Genomic DNA, 14,167 nt, shown 5'->3' with positions numbered 1-14,167 from the left:
CTTTACAGAGATTATTATGTCTTAGAAAAAGGCGGCTAGTTTCTCAAGTGGAACGAAAATTGAAGAACTTTACAGAGATTATTATGTTTTAGAGCAAAAAATCAACATATAACCACAAACATATCCCTTTGTTGATTCGAGAGAGAGAGAGAGAGAGAGAGAGAGAGAGAGAAGTACCTTCCTTTCACATTGAATTCAGAATCCAGGAGAAGGAAGCCGTTTCCGGTTGCATTGCCATCTTTGTCTCCTAGGCAAGATATCATTATGTCACCAGATGCAAGACAATGGGTGGTGTGAGGATATGCTAGCCCAGTCTTTTGGGCAATATCTTCAGGTTCAACTGCCTTATGCAAAGATGGAGCTCTTGGATCCTTTGTGGTGTCAACAACATATATGCGGCCTGACCTGCAAGGTAAAAGGAAAAGTCAAAAACATGTCCAATATATGGAAAGGAAGCATTGTTTTCTCAAGGTTTATCACAATTTCTAGTAAGTATCTGGGCATTGTTATTATGGTGAAAAACTACGGTCATTCTTCAACAACCGAAAATCATTAAACTATCTTCACGACAATTACAAAAAAAAGAAAGAAGTTAAGGTTGAGTTTTTCACAGCTCTCCGAGAGCCCAATATTGAAAAGCATTGCATAGAGAACCTCATAATAATATGCTCATGTGATACATTTCTTTTCCTTCGTTAGAAATAGATTACCGCATAAGTACAGCTCCATAATTCCGTTAACTAACAACACAGAAAGATTCTCAGATACCACATGATTACTGTATAGAATTGCAGGAACATGGACGAAAAAGACAAATCATATTTGCTCTTTAAGAATAGGAACATAGTAAGGAACACCAAGACCAGCAAGGATGCAAAGCAAACTTACAACAACGAAGGCAAGATCAAGAATCGGCGAACCGCCGATGGGTCACCATGGCAAGAGCTGCAAGAGTTCCAACCAGAATGATGCAACTCATCACCTACATGGGTGACAGGAAGCCTATGGATAACTTTAGAATAAGTGGGAGAGTTAGGATCAACATCCACTGTCGCCAGGAAATCCGGTTTGTTTATTCCAGTTCCTGCCCACAACAAAAATTAGGATTATTAGAAATTCTCACAATAGCTTAGGTAGGTCATAAAAGCACAATAATAATCAGGCTCGCTTAATGTTCCTCTGATATACTTTTGTTCTGATGAAATTTGCATGGAAGATGTATTTTTGAGGACTAACATTAACACAACAGTGAGATAACAGCTAATTATTTCATTTTTATTTGCTAAAAAGTGATTAAAATTATTAAATTTGATAGAATCACTAAATAATTTGATAGAATTCGCAATTTTATTGACTTAAATCACCCGATGCAAAAAAAAAATAAAAAAAAAATAAAAAAATAAAAAAAATAAAGCGCTTCAACTACAAAAAAAAGAGTAAAGTTAAGATGCCTAATTCAAAATCGTCTGTTGTTTGAGGGGGTCTCCGTACATTTCTAGATACTATAAGAAACTACTAAACACAAACAACAAACAGAGCAATGATCATACGATACCCATTAAAACACAAAAAAGAAGAAGAAAAAAAAAAGGAGTTTTTATAAGATTCACCATTGTAGACGCAAGTGACATAGATCAAGGTCTCCCTGGGCCCCTTCATGGCCTCGATGGGGGACGCATACCCCGGCCCCTTCGCTCCATGTTCACAACACGCCTTGTTGCTCTCTCCCCCATTACCAAGCCCTACACTGTGCTCCACCACAACCGCACCACCTCCACCCGCCATTAACGGTGTCCTCAGATCGCCCCGCAAAAAACACCAAATCCTTCACAAAAATCCACCAAATCACATCACAAAATGAACACAAATCGATCAAAACGATCTTGAAAACTCAAATTTATACAAAAATTATAGGAAAAGAAAGGAAGAGATTGGGCGAGAGAGAGAGAAGCATACGGGTTCGGAAACGGACGAGGCTAAAGGGGTCCCGGTCGCGATGGGAGAGGGGGAGGGGGAACTTTATATCGACATGGACACGTGGCGTCCGTCCATACACGTGGTGCCTTGTGATTGGTGGGAGCCGGTTACTAAGTATGGGGATATGCACGAGGATGGAATAGTGGGAGTGTGGGGGTTGTCGTCCCGTCCATACACGTGGTGCCTTGTGATTGGTGGGAGCCGGTTACTAAGTATGGGCATATGAACGTGGATGGAATAGTGGGAGTGTGGGGGTTGTCGTATCCGGATGATGTTTTGATTTTTGTGGTGTTACGTTGAATTTAGGAGACGGTGAATTTCTTATATTTTACTATTATTATTTTGTTACTAGTCATTTATAGAGTTAATTTTAATATTCTTTTGAAAAATAATTGTAAAAATATTTTTGAATTTTCGTATACTATGTATAGTTTAGCATCGTGTCAGATTGAGTGATCTCCCATTTGTTTGATACCTAAGTTTTAAGATACTAAAAAGGTGTTTCGTTTGGCATATTAAAAGTTAGATTAATTTCATACATATCCCTACAAATATAGTGAATGATAAATATATCTCTATAAAGTTCAACTTTTATATATTTTTTCTATAAAAGTCCCAATATTTTCAAATATATCTCACTGATTTGTTATCGTTTTAGAGAACTATTAGAGAACCGTTTATATTTTAAATTTTGTCATCACAAATATATCCCTCCAAAAATCATACTAGTATAATATAAAAAGGTAAAAATGTCAAAAACTAACTAGGATTAAATATTTAACCTATAGTTAACTAATTTTTTCTAACGAATTCTAACAGCAGGAACATATTAAAAACATCAAAATTTTTGTAGAAACAATATATAAAAATTGAACTTTGTAGGAATATATTTTCTATTTTCTATATTTGTAGGGACATGTATGAAATTAATCCTTAGAAGTTGGGTTAAATTCATACAGATGGTGAATTGGTGATATAATAAAGGAATAGGGTTTTGTAATTAACCAAACTAATTTGGTATTGATGATATTGACAAATAAAAACTGGGCCTTAATCAGGAGCAAACCAAATTCTGATGTCATATTAAAAGATCCAAACTCTATCCAAAAAGTTTAACTACGTAGATAAATATTTTGATTCTTTTTTATTGGAATTAGTATTTGTGAGAAAGAGAGGAATAATTTGGCTCTCTGTGTATACTCTTCTTGATAGTGCTTCTCTTTAGCTATCCAACTTGCCTTGTCTAACTTTTTCTTCTCATGGTTATCCTCAAAAGGAGTTTGCCTTCGCCAGTTTTTGGTTTGGAACTTTTCGAAAAAAAAATAAATAAAATAAATAAATAAATTAATTAATTAATTAATTAGGGTCTTTTGGCATAAAAATTTGGTGAGGTTGTGGCTCCATCACGAGTCCGTCTCATCTGCTGTTCACCATGTGGATGACGTCAATTTCAAAGTCGAGTGAATGATTGATGGAATGGTCTCACAATTGAACCACCACATCCATTTTTTTTTTCTCCCCCTATACTTGGAATACCAGGTTTTATTAGACTAGAACTAATTAATCCTACCGAATTTTAAAAGTTGGATGGTGATTCGAATATATGTTCTTGGGTTGCAAAAAGCAGTGATAATTTGAACATTCTACGGAGAAAAAAATTTAAGGCTATTATAGGATAGACATGTTCATTGTCAAGAAGAAAAGTCGTCGGCAAAAGCAGTATCCCTATCCAAAAGGGATGTCCATATTGTAAGTGTCATAATCACTCGTAGAACAATCAAAAAAGCTAACTTGAAAATCATTTTGGTCAATAATGATAAAAAGGTCGACACCGCTTTTCATTTAGCATCTTTAAGTTTCTGATTCTGAATTTTCGCCTCATCGAAAGATTAAGATAGAAACATACAAAGCAGAATCTTATAAACACAAAATATCGCAGGTCGTATCTATCGGAGTGGAAGTTACTTTGTGTGAATTGCAGAATACTTGCTTAATTGATCAATCTGGTTCCTGAAGTACTACCAAAAATCGACATCAGTTTTTGTTTGGCACCTAAGTTTTTGATTCTGAAACTTTGACTCATCAACATTTTGAGAAAGACACAGCAAAGTAGTATCTACTAAACACATAATATGTTAGGAATTAGGCCATACATCGCAGTGGAAGTTAGTTTGTGCGAATTGCGGAATACTTGCTTAGTAGGCCAATTTGGTTCCCGGAATGCTTTACCAAAAATCGTGACAGGAGCAAATGCCGCCCTCGAAATGGTGAAACCGATTCGCATCTCTCACGACAATCTGTCTATGAGTAATATCGCTAATCAGCTTCAATACCGTATGACAGTCCCCGCAAACCCGAAGGTTCTTCACCACGCGAATCACCGTTCCTGGAACGGATTTAAGTAATCCGGATGCGACGGCCAATCTCTCGCTGTGCATAAACAACTGCTGCTCTTTCTCATGCTCTTCCAAATCATGCATAACAAAACTAGTATCAGGAGCATAACCTCTCTTCTTCATCTCCATCATCAATTCGTCGAGAAGGCGTAGAATCTCGTCTCTCATGTCATGCGGCGCTTCCCCTGCTCGAAACAAGAAGCACTCTTTGCCCAGCTCAATCCAGCTGTAGCCTGGCTCTTTTCTAATCTCCATTTCGGCGATCGACCTCCTCACCTGGGCGACACAACCCCACTTTCCGTTCACGGCATACGTATTGGACAGAAGTATATACGTCGAAGGTTCTCTGGGTTTCAAGCGCAATAGATGATCGGCAATTCGAACGCTCATATGGGCATTGCCGTGCTTCTTACAAGCGCTCAACAAAGCCGCCCAAGTAGCTTCATCCGGTTGATAAGGCATTGAAGTGATTATATCCTCCGCTTCAGATAAGTACCCCGATCGGCTGAGAAGATCCAACAAGCAAGTGTAGTGTTGCAGCGAAGGTTTAATGCCGTAGTCCTTTATCATCGAATCGAAGAGCTCACGGCCCTTTTGAACTAGACCCGCATGGCTACAAGCGTAGAGTAATCCGACGAAGGTCGCCTCATTTGGCTTCACTCCGCCAAGAACCATCCTATCATAAAGAGATAATGCTTCCTTTGCTCGACCATGCCTAGCCTCCCCAATCACCATTGTCGTCCACGAAATAACATCCCGCGTCACGATCCCCTCAAACACGGCCCTGGCAGAGCAAATATCACTACACTTTGCGTACATGTCGACAAGAGCATTGCCCACGATCATGCTCGACTCGTACCCAAGACGCGCCCCGAGGCCATGGAGTTGCTTGCCTGCAGATAGCGCAGCCAAATGAGAAGCACCACCAATTGCACTCGAGATAATAAAAGCATCGTCGATTCGCACCCCGTCCCCCCGCATATCCTCAAACAGCTTCACGCCACCGAAGCAGTCGCCGCTCTGAATAAACCCGGAGATCAGGGCGGTCCACGTAAACAGGTCCCTCTCCGGCATTCGTTCAAACAGCTCCAGAGCTTCAAGATTACGGGCATTCGACGCGTACCCAGAAACCATAGCAGTCCAAATAACATGGTTTTTCACAGTGATTGTATCGAACACCTTGCGGGCGTCGTCGGGGGCACCGCACTTGGAGTACATGTCGATAAGGGAGGACTTGACGACGGCATCGCCGGAGAAAGGGGAGAGAACGAATTGGGCGTGTGACTGCTTGCCGAGGCGGAGGGAGCCCAAGCGGGCGCAGGCGTTGACGACGGAGGCGAGGATGAAGTGGTCGGGGGGGACGAGATCGACGTAGAGCATGCGGCGGAAGAGGGGGAGGACGAGGGCCGGGGAGGGGGAGGGGGAGCGGGAGAGCGCGGAGAGGAGGGCGGAGTAGAGGGCGGGGTCTCGGTGGGGGGTTTCGTCGAACAGTTGGTGGGCGTGGGCGAGCGGGAGGGCGCACTTGGCGTAGGCGGCGAGGAGGGAGGCCGGGAAGGGAGGCGCGTGGCGGAGGCCGCTCTTGACGAGGTCGGCGTGGACGCCGCGCACCGCCGCGGCGGAGCGGTTGCGGCCGTGGTGGGGGCGCGGGTGGAGAGATGGCATTCATTACTAGAACTAGAATGGCTTAATTACATGCCTGATGCCGCTACACTGCACTGTATTATTATTTTCGTTTGCTTATGTTATGTTGTATAATTATTTTTAAAGATGTTTTTATATTGAGCTTGGCTCCGTCACTAGACATCCGAATCGACCATTTACTCTTTTCATGTTTATAATAATAATAATAATAATATCTAGAGTATTTACATTTTTATAAAATTAATTTTTATAAATTTTTAATAATTTAAAATTTTGAGCCAAAAAACTATAATAAATTAAAATTTAAAAACTAAAGTGTCAATTCTTTTATAGTTTGAAGGCTAAAAATATAATTTATACAAACATGAAAAAGAATATTAAATTGAGCAACACTTTTACAAGCTCCACAAGTAATTCTGTTAAATATTATTATTGAAAATAGTCCTAAGTAGGCCCCTCGTATATAGAGTAGAATGAACTAGCGACATCAACCTGATATTATAAATAATAAATTATTAATTACTTGTGCATAAAATATAAATATAAAAAAATAAAATTAATATATTTTTAAAAGTTTTCAAAAAATATAAATTAAACTGAATGAACCGTTTGATCAATAACATATGGAGAGTAATAGTTCGGACCGATACCAACCGTTCCTAGAGCAAATATTAAAGGACTTATGGTTGGTACCCAAGGTCCCAAGTTCGAATTCTAGTTGATTCGTATTTTCAGCTAAGTTTATTTCTAAATAAAACAAACGAAGCGAGTAGCGTGCTACTTACATCTCAAAAAAAAAAAAAAAAAACTTCAAACCGATCAAATTAAAATCTAACCGTCGGTTTAAACAGGTGAATACAAATTTTAAAGCCTTCTGATTTTATGAGTCGAATCTATCCAGCCTAGGAACTGGATCACGGTCCAACCAGTTCGACCTACCTTTTAAACCACTGTTGTGTCTTAAGGTTTTGTAAGTCCTGTAGATACCCAATTAATTGAGAATATATAAGGACTTTAACCAACAGTATGATCTCTGCTGTAGCCTGGGAGTTTAGAGGGGAGCCTCAATCTCATAATTCTTCTAACCCCTGCAAGCATCCTCCACTGTACTTTCGATGAGTACGTACTCCAAAGCAATACATAATTCCCAGTATTTACCAGGTTGCAATCTCAAGATTGTTGTTTGAGTTCTGCAACTCGGGAGTAACTGCATGAGGCCCTAATGGCATCTTTCGCAACATTTCACAAGCTTCTTCAAGCACCCTTTCGCAACATTCACATCCGNTTCCGAAAAGATAAAAATGAAACCACAGGGGGGTAAATTGATACGTTTTAAACCACAGGGTAGCAAAGTGAGAATGCACGAAACCACAGGGGAGGTTTTTGAAATTTTCCCTATTTTTAAAGATGTTTTTATATAGAGCTTGGCTCCGTCACTAGACATCCGAATCGACGATTTACTCTTTTCATGTTTATAATAATAATAATAATAATATCTAGAGTATTTAAATTTTTATAAAATTAATTTTTATAAATCTTTAATAATTTAAAATTTGGAGTCAGAAATTATAATAAATTAAAATTTAAAAACTAAAGTGTCAATTCTTTTATAGTTTGAAGACTAAAAATATAATTTATACAAACATGAAAAAGAATATTAAATTGAGCAACACTTTTACAAGCTCCACAAGTATTTCTGCTAAATATCATTATTGAAAATAGTCCTAAGTAGGCGCCTCGCATATTGAATAGAGAATCGTTTTAACTTAAATCTTTTAAAATCTAAAATCGGTTATGAACCGAAAAAGATGTTAGACTACGATTCCATCAGTGGTTCAATCGATCGAACTAGGGACGCCAACTTGATATTATAAGTAATAAATTATTAATTACTTATGCATAAAATAATAAACATAAAAAAATAAAATTGATATATTTTTAAAAGTTTTCAAAAAATATAAATTAAACTGACTGAATCGTTTGATCAATAACATATGGTAAGTAATAGTTCAGACCGATCAAATTAAAATCTAACCGTCCGTTCAAACAGGTGAATACAAATTTTAAAGCCTTTTGATTTAATGAGTCGAACCTATCCAGCCTAGGAGTATGATCTCTTCTGTAACCCGGGAGTTTAGAGGGGAGCCTCAATCTCATCATTCTTCTAACCCCTGCAACGTACTCCAAAGCAATACATGATTCCCAGTACTTACCAGGTTGCAATCTCAAGATTGTTGTTGAGTTCTGCAACTCGGGAGTAACTGCATGAGGCCCTAATGGCATCTTTCGCAACATTTCACAAGCTTCTTCAAGCACCCTTTCGCAACATTCACATCCAAGCATGTCTATAACTTCCTCTCCAACATATTTAAGGCCTCAGATAAAACTACTACTAGGTATATTTAGTAGTACCGTTTCACCGAAATTGTCGATATCCAAAATTTGCAACATCTATCGAGGCAACAAAGTGAAAGGTAGCTACGCTGAAGAGTGAAAAGAGGGAACTATCATCCAAGCCACACTTCAAAAGCCAATAATATGCCTCAAATGGCACCTGGAGTGTGACACGCAAAAGAGTTTCCAAAAGAGAAGTTGCGTGCAGAAGAATGATGGCAGAGACTCGCAGCAAAAATAACGATCAGAGATCTCATGTTCTCTTATAAGTTTGCTTCTCAAATAGAACAGAAACAACATAAAAATGCACCATCTGTAAGCTTTCTGACACATTCTAAGAGATGAATTAAATAATAAACGTTGACCGGTTAAAAACTCAAAATGATAAACATCAACATTCCTTTAATGAAGAGTAATAGCAGAACGATTTTAAGTTAGCTAACTGATAAAACTCACAACCATCAAGAAATTTTCAGTTCTCAGTTCCAAAAATACCAAAATAATGTTATTATTTCAGCATATTGTTAGAAGCTACCATAAGAACCCACGCAGCAGTACTCAACTCTTTTTTTTAATCTCTCTAACAAACACAGCTTAGGAAAGCTAAAAGATAGGGCCCAATCATTAGAGAAAATCATAGAAAGCACACCAGAGTTTCAGCACCATTAGGCCGCACTATCGATGCTCATGGGCTCCGTCTCCTGTTTCGACGCTGGCTGGCTTCCAGATTTCTGCAACCAACCAACAAATATGAACTCCATTACAAGCTATGCTACAAGCAATGCAAATAACGTTAGGCCACAAAGTCATAGATTAGGCGTCAAATGCGCTTGTGTTGAGTTTCTTACACTGGCTTCGATGTGTTCTAACTTGGTCATCTTCGCAAACATATTGCCATAGAATTTGGCATCTTTCTTGTTGTATTCCTTTACTTTCTCCTTCAGAGTCTTGTATTCCAACTTCACATCCCTGAGATCACAAAATCATGAATGCCATGGTTTGAAAATAAAATTACTTAAGTTAGAATGACTTGCAGGAACTCCTCCCAAAAGCAAACCTGTTATCGGGATCTATCTCAAGCGCCTTCTTAATATCTATCTCCGCCAAATCCAGATCAGCAAGCTGGATATAAGCTTGAGCCCTCCTATAGAGGGCTTTCACATTCCTGCTGTCAAGCTCTAGCACCTGATAATGAACATTCAATACCGACAGTAAGAACTACTGCTTGATGCCGGATTGACTAAGAACATTCAATGATCGCTACCTTGGTGCAAAGCTTCTCAGCCTGTTTGTAATCTTTGAGCTTCAGCTTACAGGCAGCATTGTTAAGATTGCAGGTAATCTTCAGCACTTTGGATTGCTTCTTTTCTTCATCACTGAATGAGCTATCATATTCGATGAACTTAGCAGCCTAAATGGGAAAACAAATAGGTTATATTAATTAGACGTAAATGTCAAAAAATCGAACTTCTATAGAGCAAAATTGTGTAGTATTAATTACCTTCTCGTATCTCTTGGAAGCTCTTTCGTATTTACCCAACTTGAACAGTGCATTCCCCTCCTCTTTCTTCTTACCAGCAGCTTCAATTTTCTCGGCATTATTTATGTCCCAAGACTCCTTATCCTAAAGAATGGCAATTAAATACATCATCTTCTCTATTCATAATTATAAAGTTCAAATGAGGGGTCATCCCAAGATAGTGATACCTACCTTCTCAAAGGAATCAAGCTCAACCTCATAAATCACAGTTGAGTTGGGTGGCACAACTGCAAGATCCTGCTTTGACTCGGTTGAGCCAAATGCATACTCAGGTGGTATTGTAACCAGAGCAACCTCGCCCTTCTTCATGGTCATCACAGCCTTGTCGAGACCATCAATGACTTGTTCTGTCCATTCAATTGAACATCAAGTCATGTTAATTCATTCCAAGTGCAAACAAAATTAGTAATAGAGACAAGAAGAGTAATGGGTTTTGAAGGGAAAAAAGAACTAACCTTCATCAGTCTTGAACTCGAATGGCTCCTCGCCGTCATGACCCTTCTTCACAAAAACAGTCCCATCTTCCAGCTTCCCAATCAACTTCACTGTAGTTATCAAAATTAACATACTGTTAGATATCACGTTATAGGGCCTAAGGAAAAGCTAAAAAGCCAGGACAACAATCGTCAGCAATGATATGCAACCTTTGACAACAGCTCCATCATTGGGTCGGTCAAAGCCCTCTCCTTCCTTGAGAATCCTTTTAAGGATTTTCTTATCATCTCCTATCTGTGTAACAGTCTTCCATGACACTAGCTCCAGTTCAATATGAAGGGTAGCATTTGGTGGCACAGCGCCCTCTTCACCACTCGCTGGCCTCCCTTTTTCGCCAAAACCATCTATCCAGAAAACCAACCAATTTATTTATGCTAAGATCACTGTATGTTTACCTAATAAAGAAGGCTACTCATAAATTTAAAGAGAAAAAACTGAATGACTTACATTGTGGCTTCACGGTAAGAAGCGCTTTCTCAGCCTTCTTCATAGTTTTCACAGCCTTGGCCAGAGCAGGACAGAAAAACCCTGGCACCAGAGAGAAAATCATTTCCATAAACACTGCATACAATACACTAACATGGGCTACAAAGAGCAAAGCAAGTACAGACTCTCACCATCCTGAACCGTGAACTCGACTCCTTCCGATTTAGATACAACTGTTCCATCCTCAAGTCTAGCCTCGTATTTTACTACAAATTGAAATAAATGGTGTCAGTTCCAACTACAATGAGCAACAAAGATATGGTTTGCAAAAATAGGGAGTCAAGGTTGACGGAGATTACCAAATACTTCATCCAGATCTTTAGGGTTCTCCCACTTTTCGCCTTCCTTAAGTATCTTCTTAAATACTCCTCCATCTTTGCAGATGTCCTTCACACTGGACCAAGAGAGCAGCTCAACATCAAATTGGAGAGTAGCATTGGGCGGGATTGTGGGCGGGGATCCTGATTCACCGTATGCCAATTCAGGAGGGATGGTGAAAATAGCAGTCTCACCCTTCTTCATTGTCTTGATACCTTGATCCCATCCCTTTATTACTTGGCCTGCAAAAAGTTGACAAAACTTCACACATTAAATTGCAGTAACAACAAAATATTCACCCTCCAATTAGACAGGTAACAAACAAAATCTTAACATGCAAAAAAAAGATAAAGAGGACACAAAAATTGATAATCAAAAAGCTATTAATCAAGTATAGCGTACCACCTCTTTGTAAAGAAAATAAATCCGAGTGACATAATCAAACTTGTTGGCAATAAGAATAGGAAAGATCCTGTGACTATCCTAAAATGTTTTTCATTCAGATTCAAGATCTCCACAAAATTCAGGATAAGTTCTTCCAGTATTTCATAGTCTTCCCCATCCAAAGAAGTATTTGGTAAACATGAACTCGACGAGGAAAAGTGGCATGCACAGGATGTCAAACCTTCATCATTACATGCAGACACAGAACTTCGATTTTGCTGGGAGCAGCATGGACCGACGTTCCTTCAACTCTCATGCACTGGCCAGTTCACTCTGCTGGGACCACAAAGGACCCACATTCCACTCTCATGCACTGGCCAGTTCGCATGTGGCATGCATTTGTGACATCGCACGCACCAGACGTGATGCCGAATTCCACTGACCAGTTGGTTGGACCGCAGTTACAACTTAACGAACTTCCCCTAATTCGCATACCAGTTAAGACACTTGTCTAGAAACAGTTAAGAGATAATTCAGTTACTAAATACAGTTCTTGTCAGCAATCTATCACTATTATTGCGATCGTCTGACACAGCCTTTAAAATAAAAAAAAATTCAGTTAGACGTCGAGACACTTAACTCTTGACTGAGCTGCGGTTTGCCTGATTGGGCACGTATATCTGTCTGTGCATGAAACACTAAAGTACATCCACCGCCCAATGCCATAATGCCAAAAAAGCTTATTTAGCACATTTGGTATTTAAAATATAGCATAAACACAATAAAGCACAACGTAACTTGCAAGATATCAACCAACAGACATCAGGAAAGGAAAAGTATATGAATTTGCCATGCATCAAATGATTAAGCCACAATATTTTTGCATGTGATTTAATATCCGTTGTCCCGTGAGTAACAAAAACCTCTTAAAAATAGAAATACTGATCATCACTCTCAGATCAAGTTATTTTACAACATATTCCAAACCCAGAAAAAATGCTGAGTGAAACTTGGGTAACATGGTCTGCTCACTAAACAATATGCATTCACTCACTTTCTTAAGTCTACTCGCAACTAAATCTCTAGCTCAATGAACTCATACTCTGAAAATAAAGTACGCCAACGATTGATCGTACTATACAACGATGCAACACCATTGCAGTAAAAATGTATAGTGGGAAAAGCCTATTCCCTTCTTCAACACAGCATCCAGAGTAATGTTAAAAGCATTACGTGAGAAGGAAGATTTCACCTTGCCCGAGCTTAAACTTGAACGGAGTCCCCCGATCGCGACTCGAATCGAACTTGGTCCCATCAAGCAGCGTTCCCGTGTAATGCACTGCAACCAAACTCCCCAAAGATCAGATTTTTAACATGCAAATCACCATAAAAACACCAAAAAAAAAAACACATATCCACATCGCAAAACTCACAACAACCCTTAAACAAGTGAAAAGAGAGAGAGAGAGAGAGAGAGAGAGAGAGAGAGAGACTAAATGGCTCCGATTGCCCATCCCTTCCCAAAGGTCACATTTTTATCATCAAAATCGACATGAGAACACTAAACAAGTAATACCTACATCATAAAACTCACCAAAAACCCCCAAAAGAAAAGAAATCAAATTAATTTGCTGAGAGACAAACGACCCAAAACTATCCACCTCCACTTACCCTCGACCTCGTCGCCTACTTCGGGAGTGTCCCACCCTTCTCCCTCCTTAACGAGCTTCTTCTTAAGCCCCTGCTTCCCGATCTCCTTCTCCTCGCCGACCTTGATCATCGGGCTCTCGTCGGCGAGATCCATCATGTCCTCGTTCATCATCTCCTCGCCGGCGGGGAGATCGAAGTCCTCGTCCATGTCTCACGAGCTAAACCAATGGATCGATCGATCGATCGAACACCTCAACAAGCGATCAATGGGGGTACGGAGATACTAGGGTTCGGTGTGAGTTAGGGTTGGGGGACGAGGGAGGAGAGAGAGAAGGGCTTTTAAGGGCCGTGGGGAAGAGGATAGTGTGGGGATTCTAGAGAGTTCCGAAGAAGCGAAGAGAGAGTGGCGAGGGAGCGAGCGAAGGGCCCTGATGCTTCTAGTGACTGGTCCCCTCGGTTCGGACCTTTGGATTAGATTATAATTGGTTAGGTAAAAATGCATTTAGACCCCCTTAACTATGTTCCATTCTGAAATACACTCATTAGCTTTAAAATTATATTAATTAATTATCTTAACTTTTTTTCAAATTAAAATTAGTAAATACAATCAAGTTATTAATAAATTTGGTAAACTTGCTAATTTATTTAACCAACATTATTTAATTTCCAAAAATCATAAATAAAAAAACTAAGAGGTATTAATTAAAAAGGAAGTAAAAGTTTCACGGGATAAATTCAAAAAATGGACTACCGTTGAGGGGGTCTCCGTAGCGTGGACCCGATATATTAAATATTTGAATTTGAATTTGAGTGATGCCCACAAATTATATTACAGATGATGAGAACATATTGCTCGAAAATAATTTATTTATTTTGGTAATAACAC

At 39.2% G+C, this 14,167-nt stretch overlaps 3 protein-coding genes across 3 annotated transcripts in view; all 3 read right to left on the bottom strand.

The window, feature by feature from the left end:
• LOC109712308 (selenium-binding protein 1-like) overlaps nucleotides 1–2,080 on the bottom strand; it is a 23,217-nt gene extending 21,137 nt beyond the window's left edge. The window contains exons 1-2 of the mRNA XM_020235805.1: nucleotides 1,957–2,080; nucleotides 1,611–1,825 (exon numbers count right to left, since the gene is read on the bottom strand). Of these exons, the coding sequence (XP_020091394.1) occupies nucleotides 1,611–1,785 (175 nt within the window). The 5' untranslated portion in view covers nucleotides 1,786–1,825; nucleotides 1,957–2,080. The remainder of the gene's footprint in view (nucleotides 1–1,610; nucleotides 1,826–1,956) is intronic.
• LOC109707058 (pentatricopeptide repeat-containing protein At4g14050, mitochondrial) lies at nucleotides 3,828–6,124 on the bottom strand. The gene has a single exon (XM_020228127.1). It carries the CDS (start codon nucleotides 6,033–6,035, stop codon nucleotides 4,203–4,205), a length of 1,833 nt encoding a protein of 610 aa, XP_020083716.1. The 5' UTR covers nucleotides 6,036–6,124; the 3' UTR covers nucleotides 3,828–4,202.
• Nucleotides 8,777–13,689, bottom strand: LOC109715475 (70 kDa peptidyl-prolyl isomerase-like). Its single transcript, XM_020240500.1, has 13 exons — nucleotides 13,303–13,689; nucleotides 12,884–12,970; nucleotides 11,229–11,489; nucleotides 11,061–11,135; nucleotides 10,891–10,971; nucleotides 10,593–10,787; nucleotides 10,404–10,493; nucleotides 10,120–10,295; nucleotides 9,910–10,032; nucleotides 9,673–9,819; nucleotides 9,466–9,593; nucleotides 9,257–9,377; nucleotides 8,777–9,139 (listed from the first exon to the last, which is right to left on the bottom strand). Exons 1-13 carry the CDS (start codon nucleotides 13,487–13,489, stop codon nucleotides 9,074–9,076), a joined length of 1,737 nt encoding a protein of 578 aa, XP_020096089.1. The 5' UTR covers nucleotides 13,490–13,689; the 3' UTR covers nucleotides 8,777–9,073.

The sequence above is a fragment of the Ananas comosus genome, linkage group 1, assembly GCF_001540865.1.
Source record: "Ananas comosus cultivar F153 linkage group 1, ASM154086v1, whole genome shotgun sequence".
In the NCBI taxonomy this organism is placed as follows: domain Eukaryota; kingdom Viridiplantae; phylum Streptophyta; class Magnoliopsida; order Poales; family Bromeliaceae; genus Ananas; species Ananas comosus.
The sequence above is the reverse complement of the archived record's forward strand: the minus strand, read 5'-3'. Positions and strand labels throughout refer to the sequence as shown.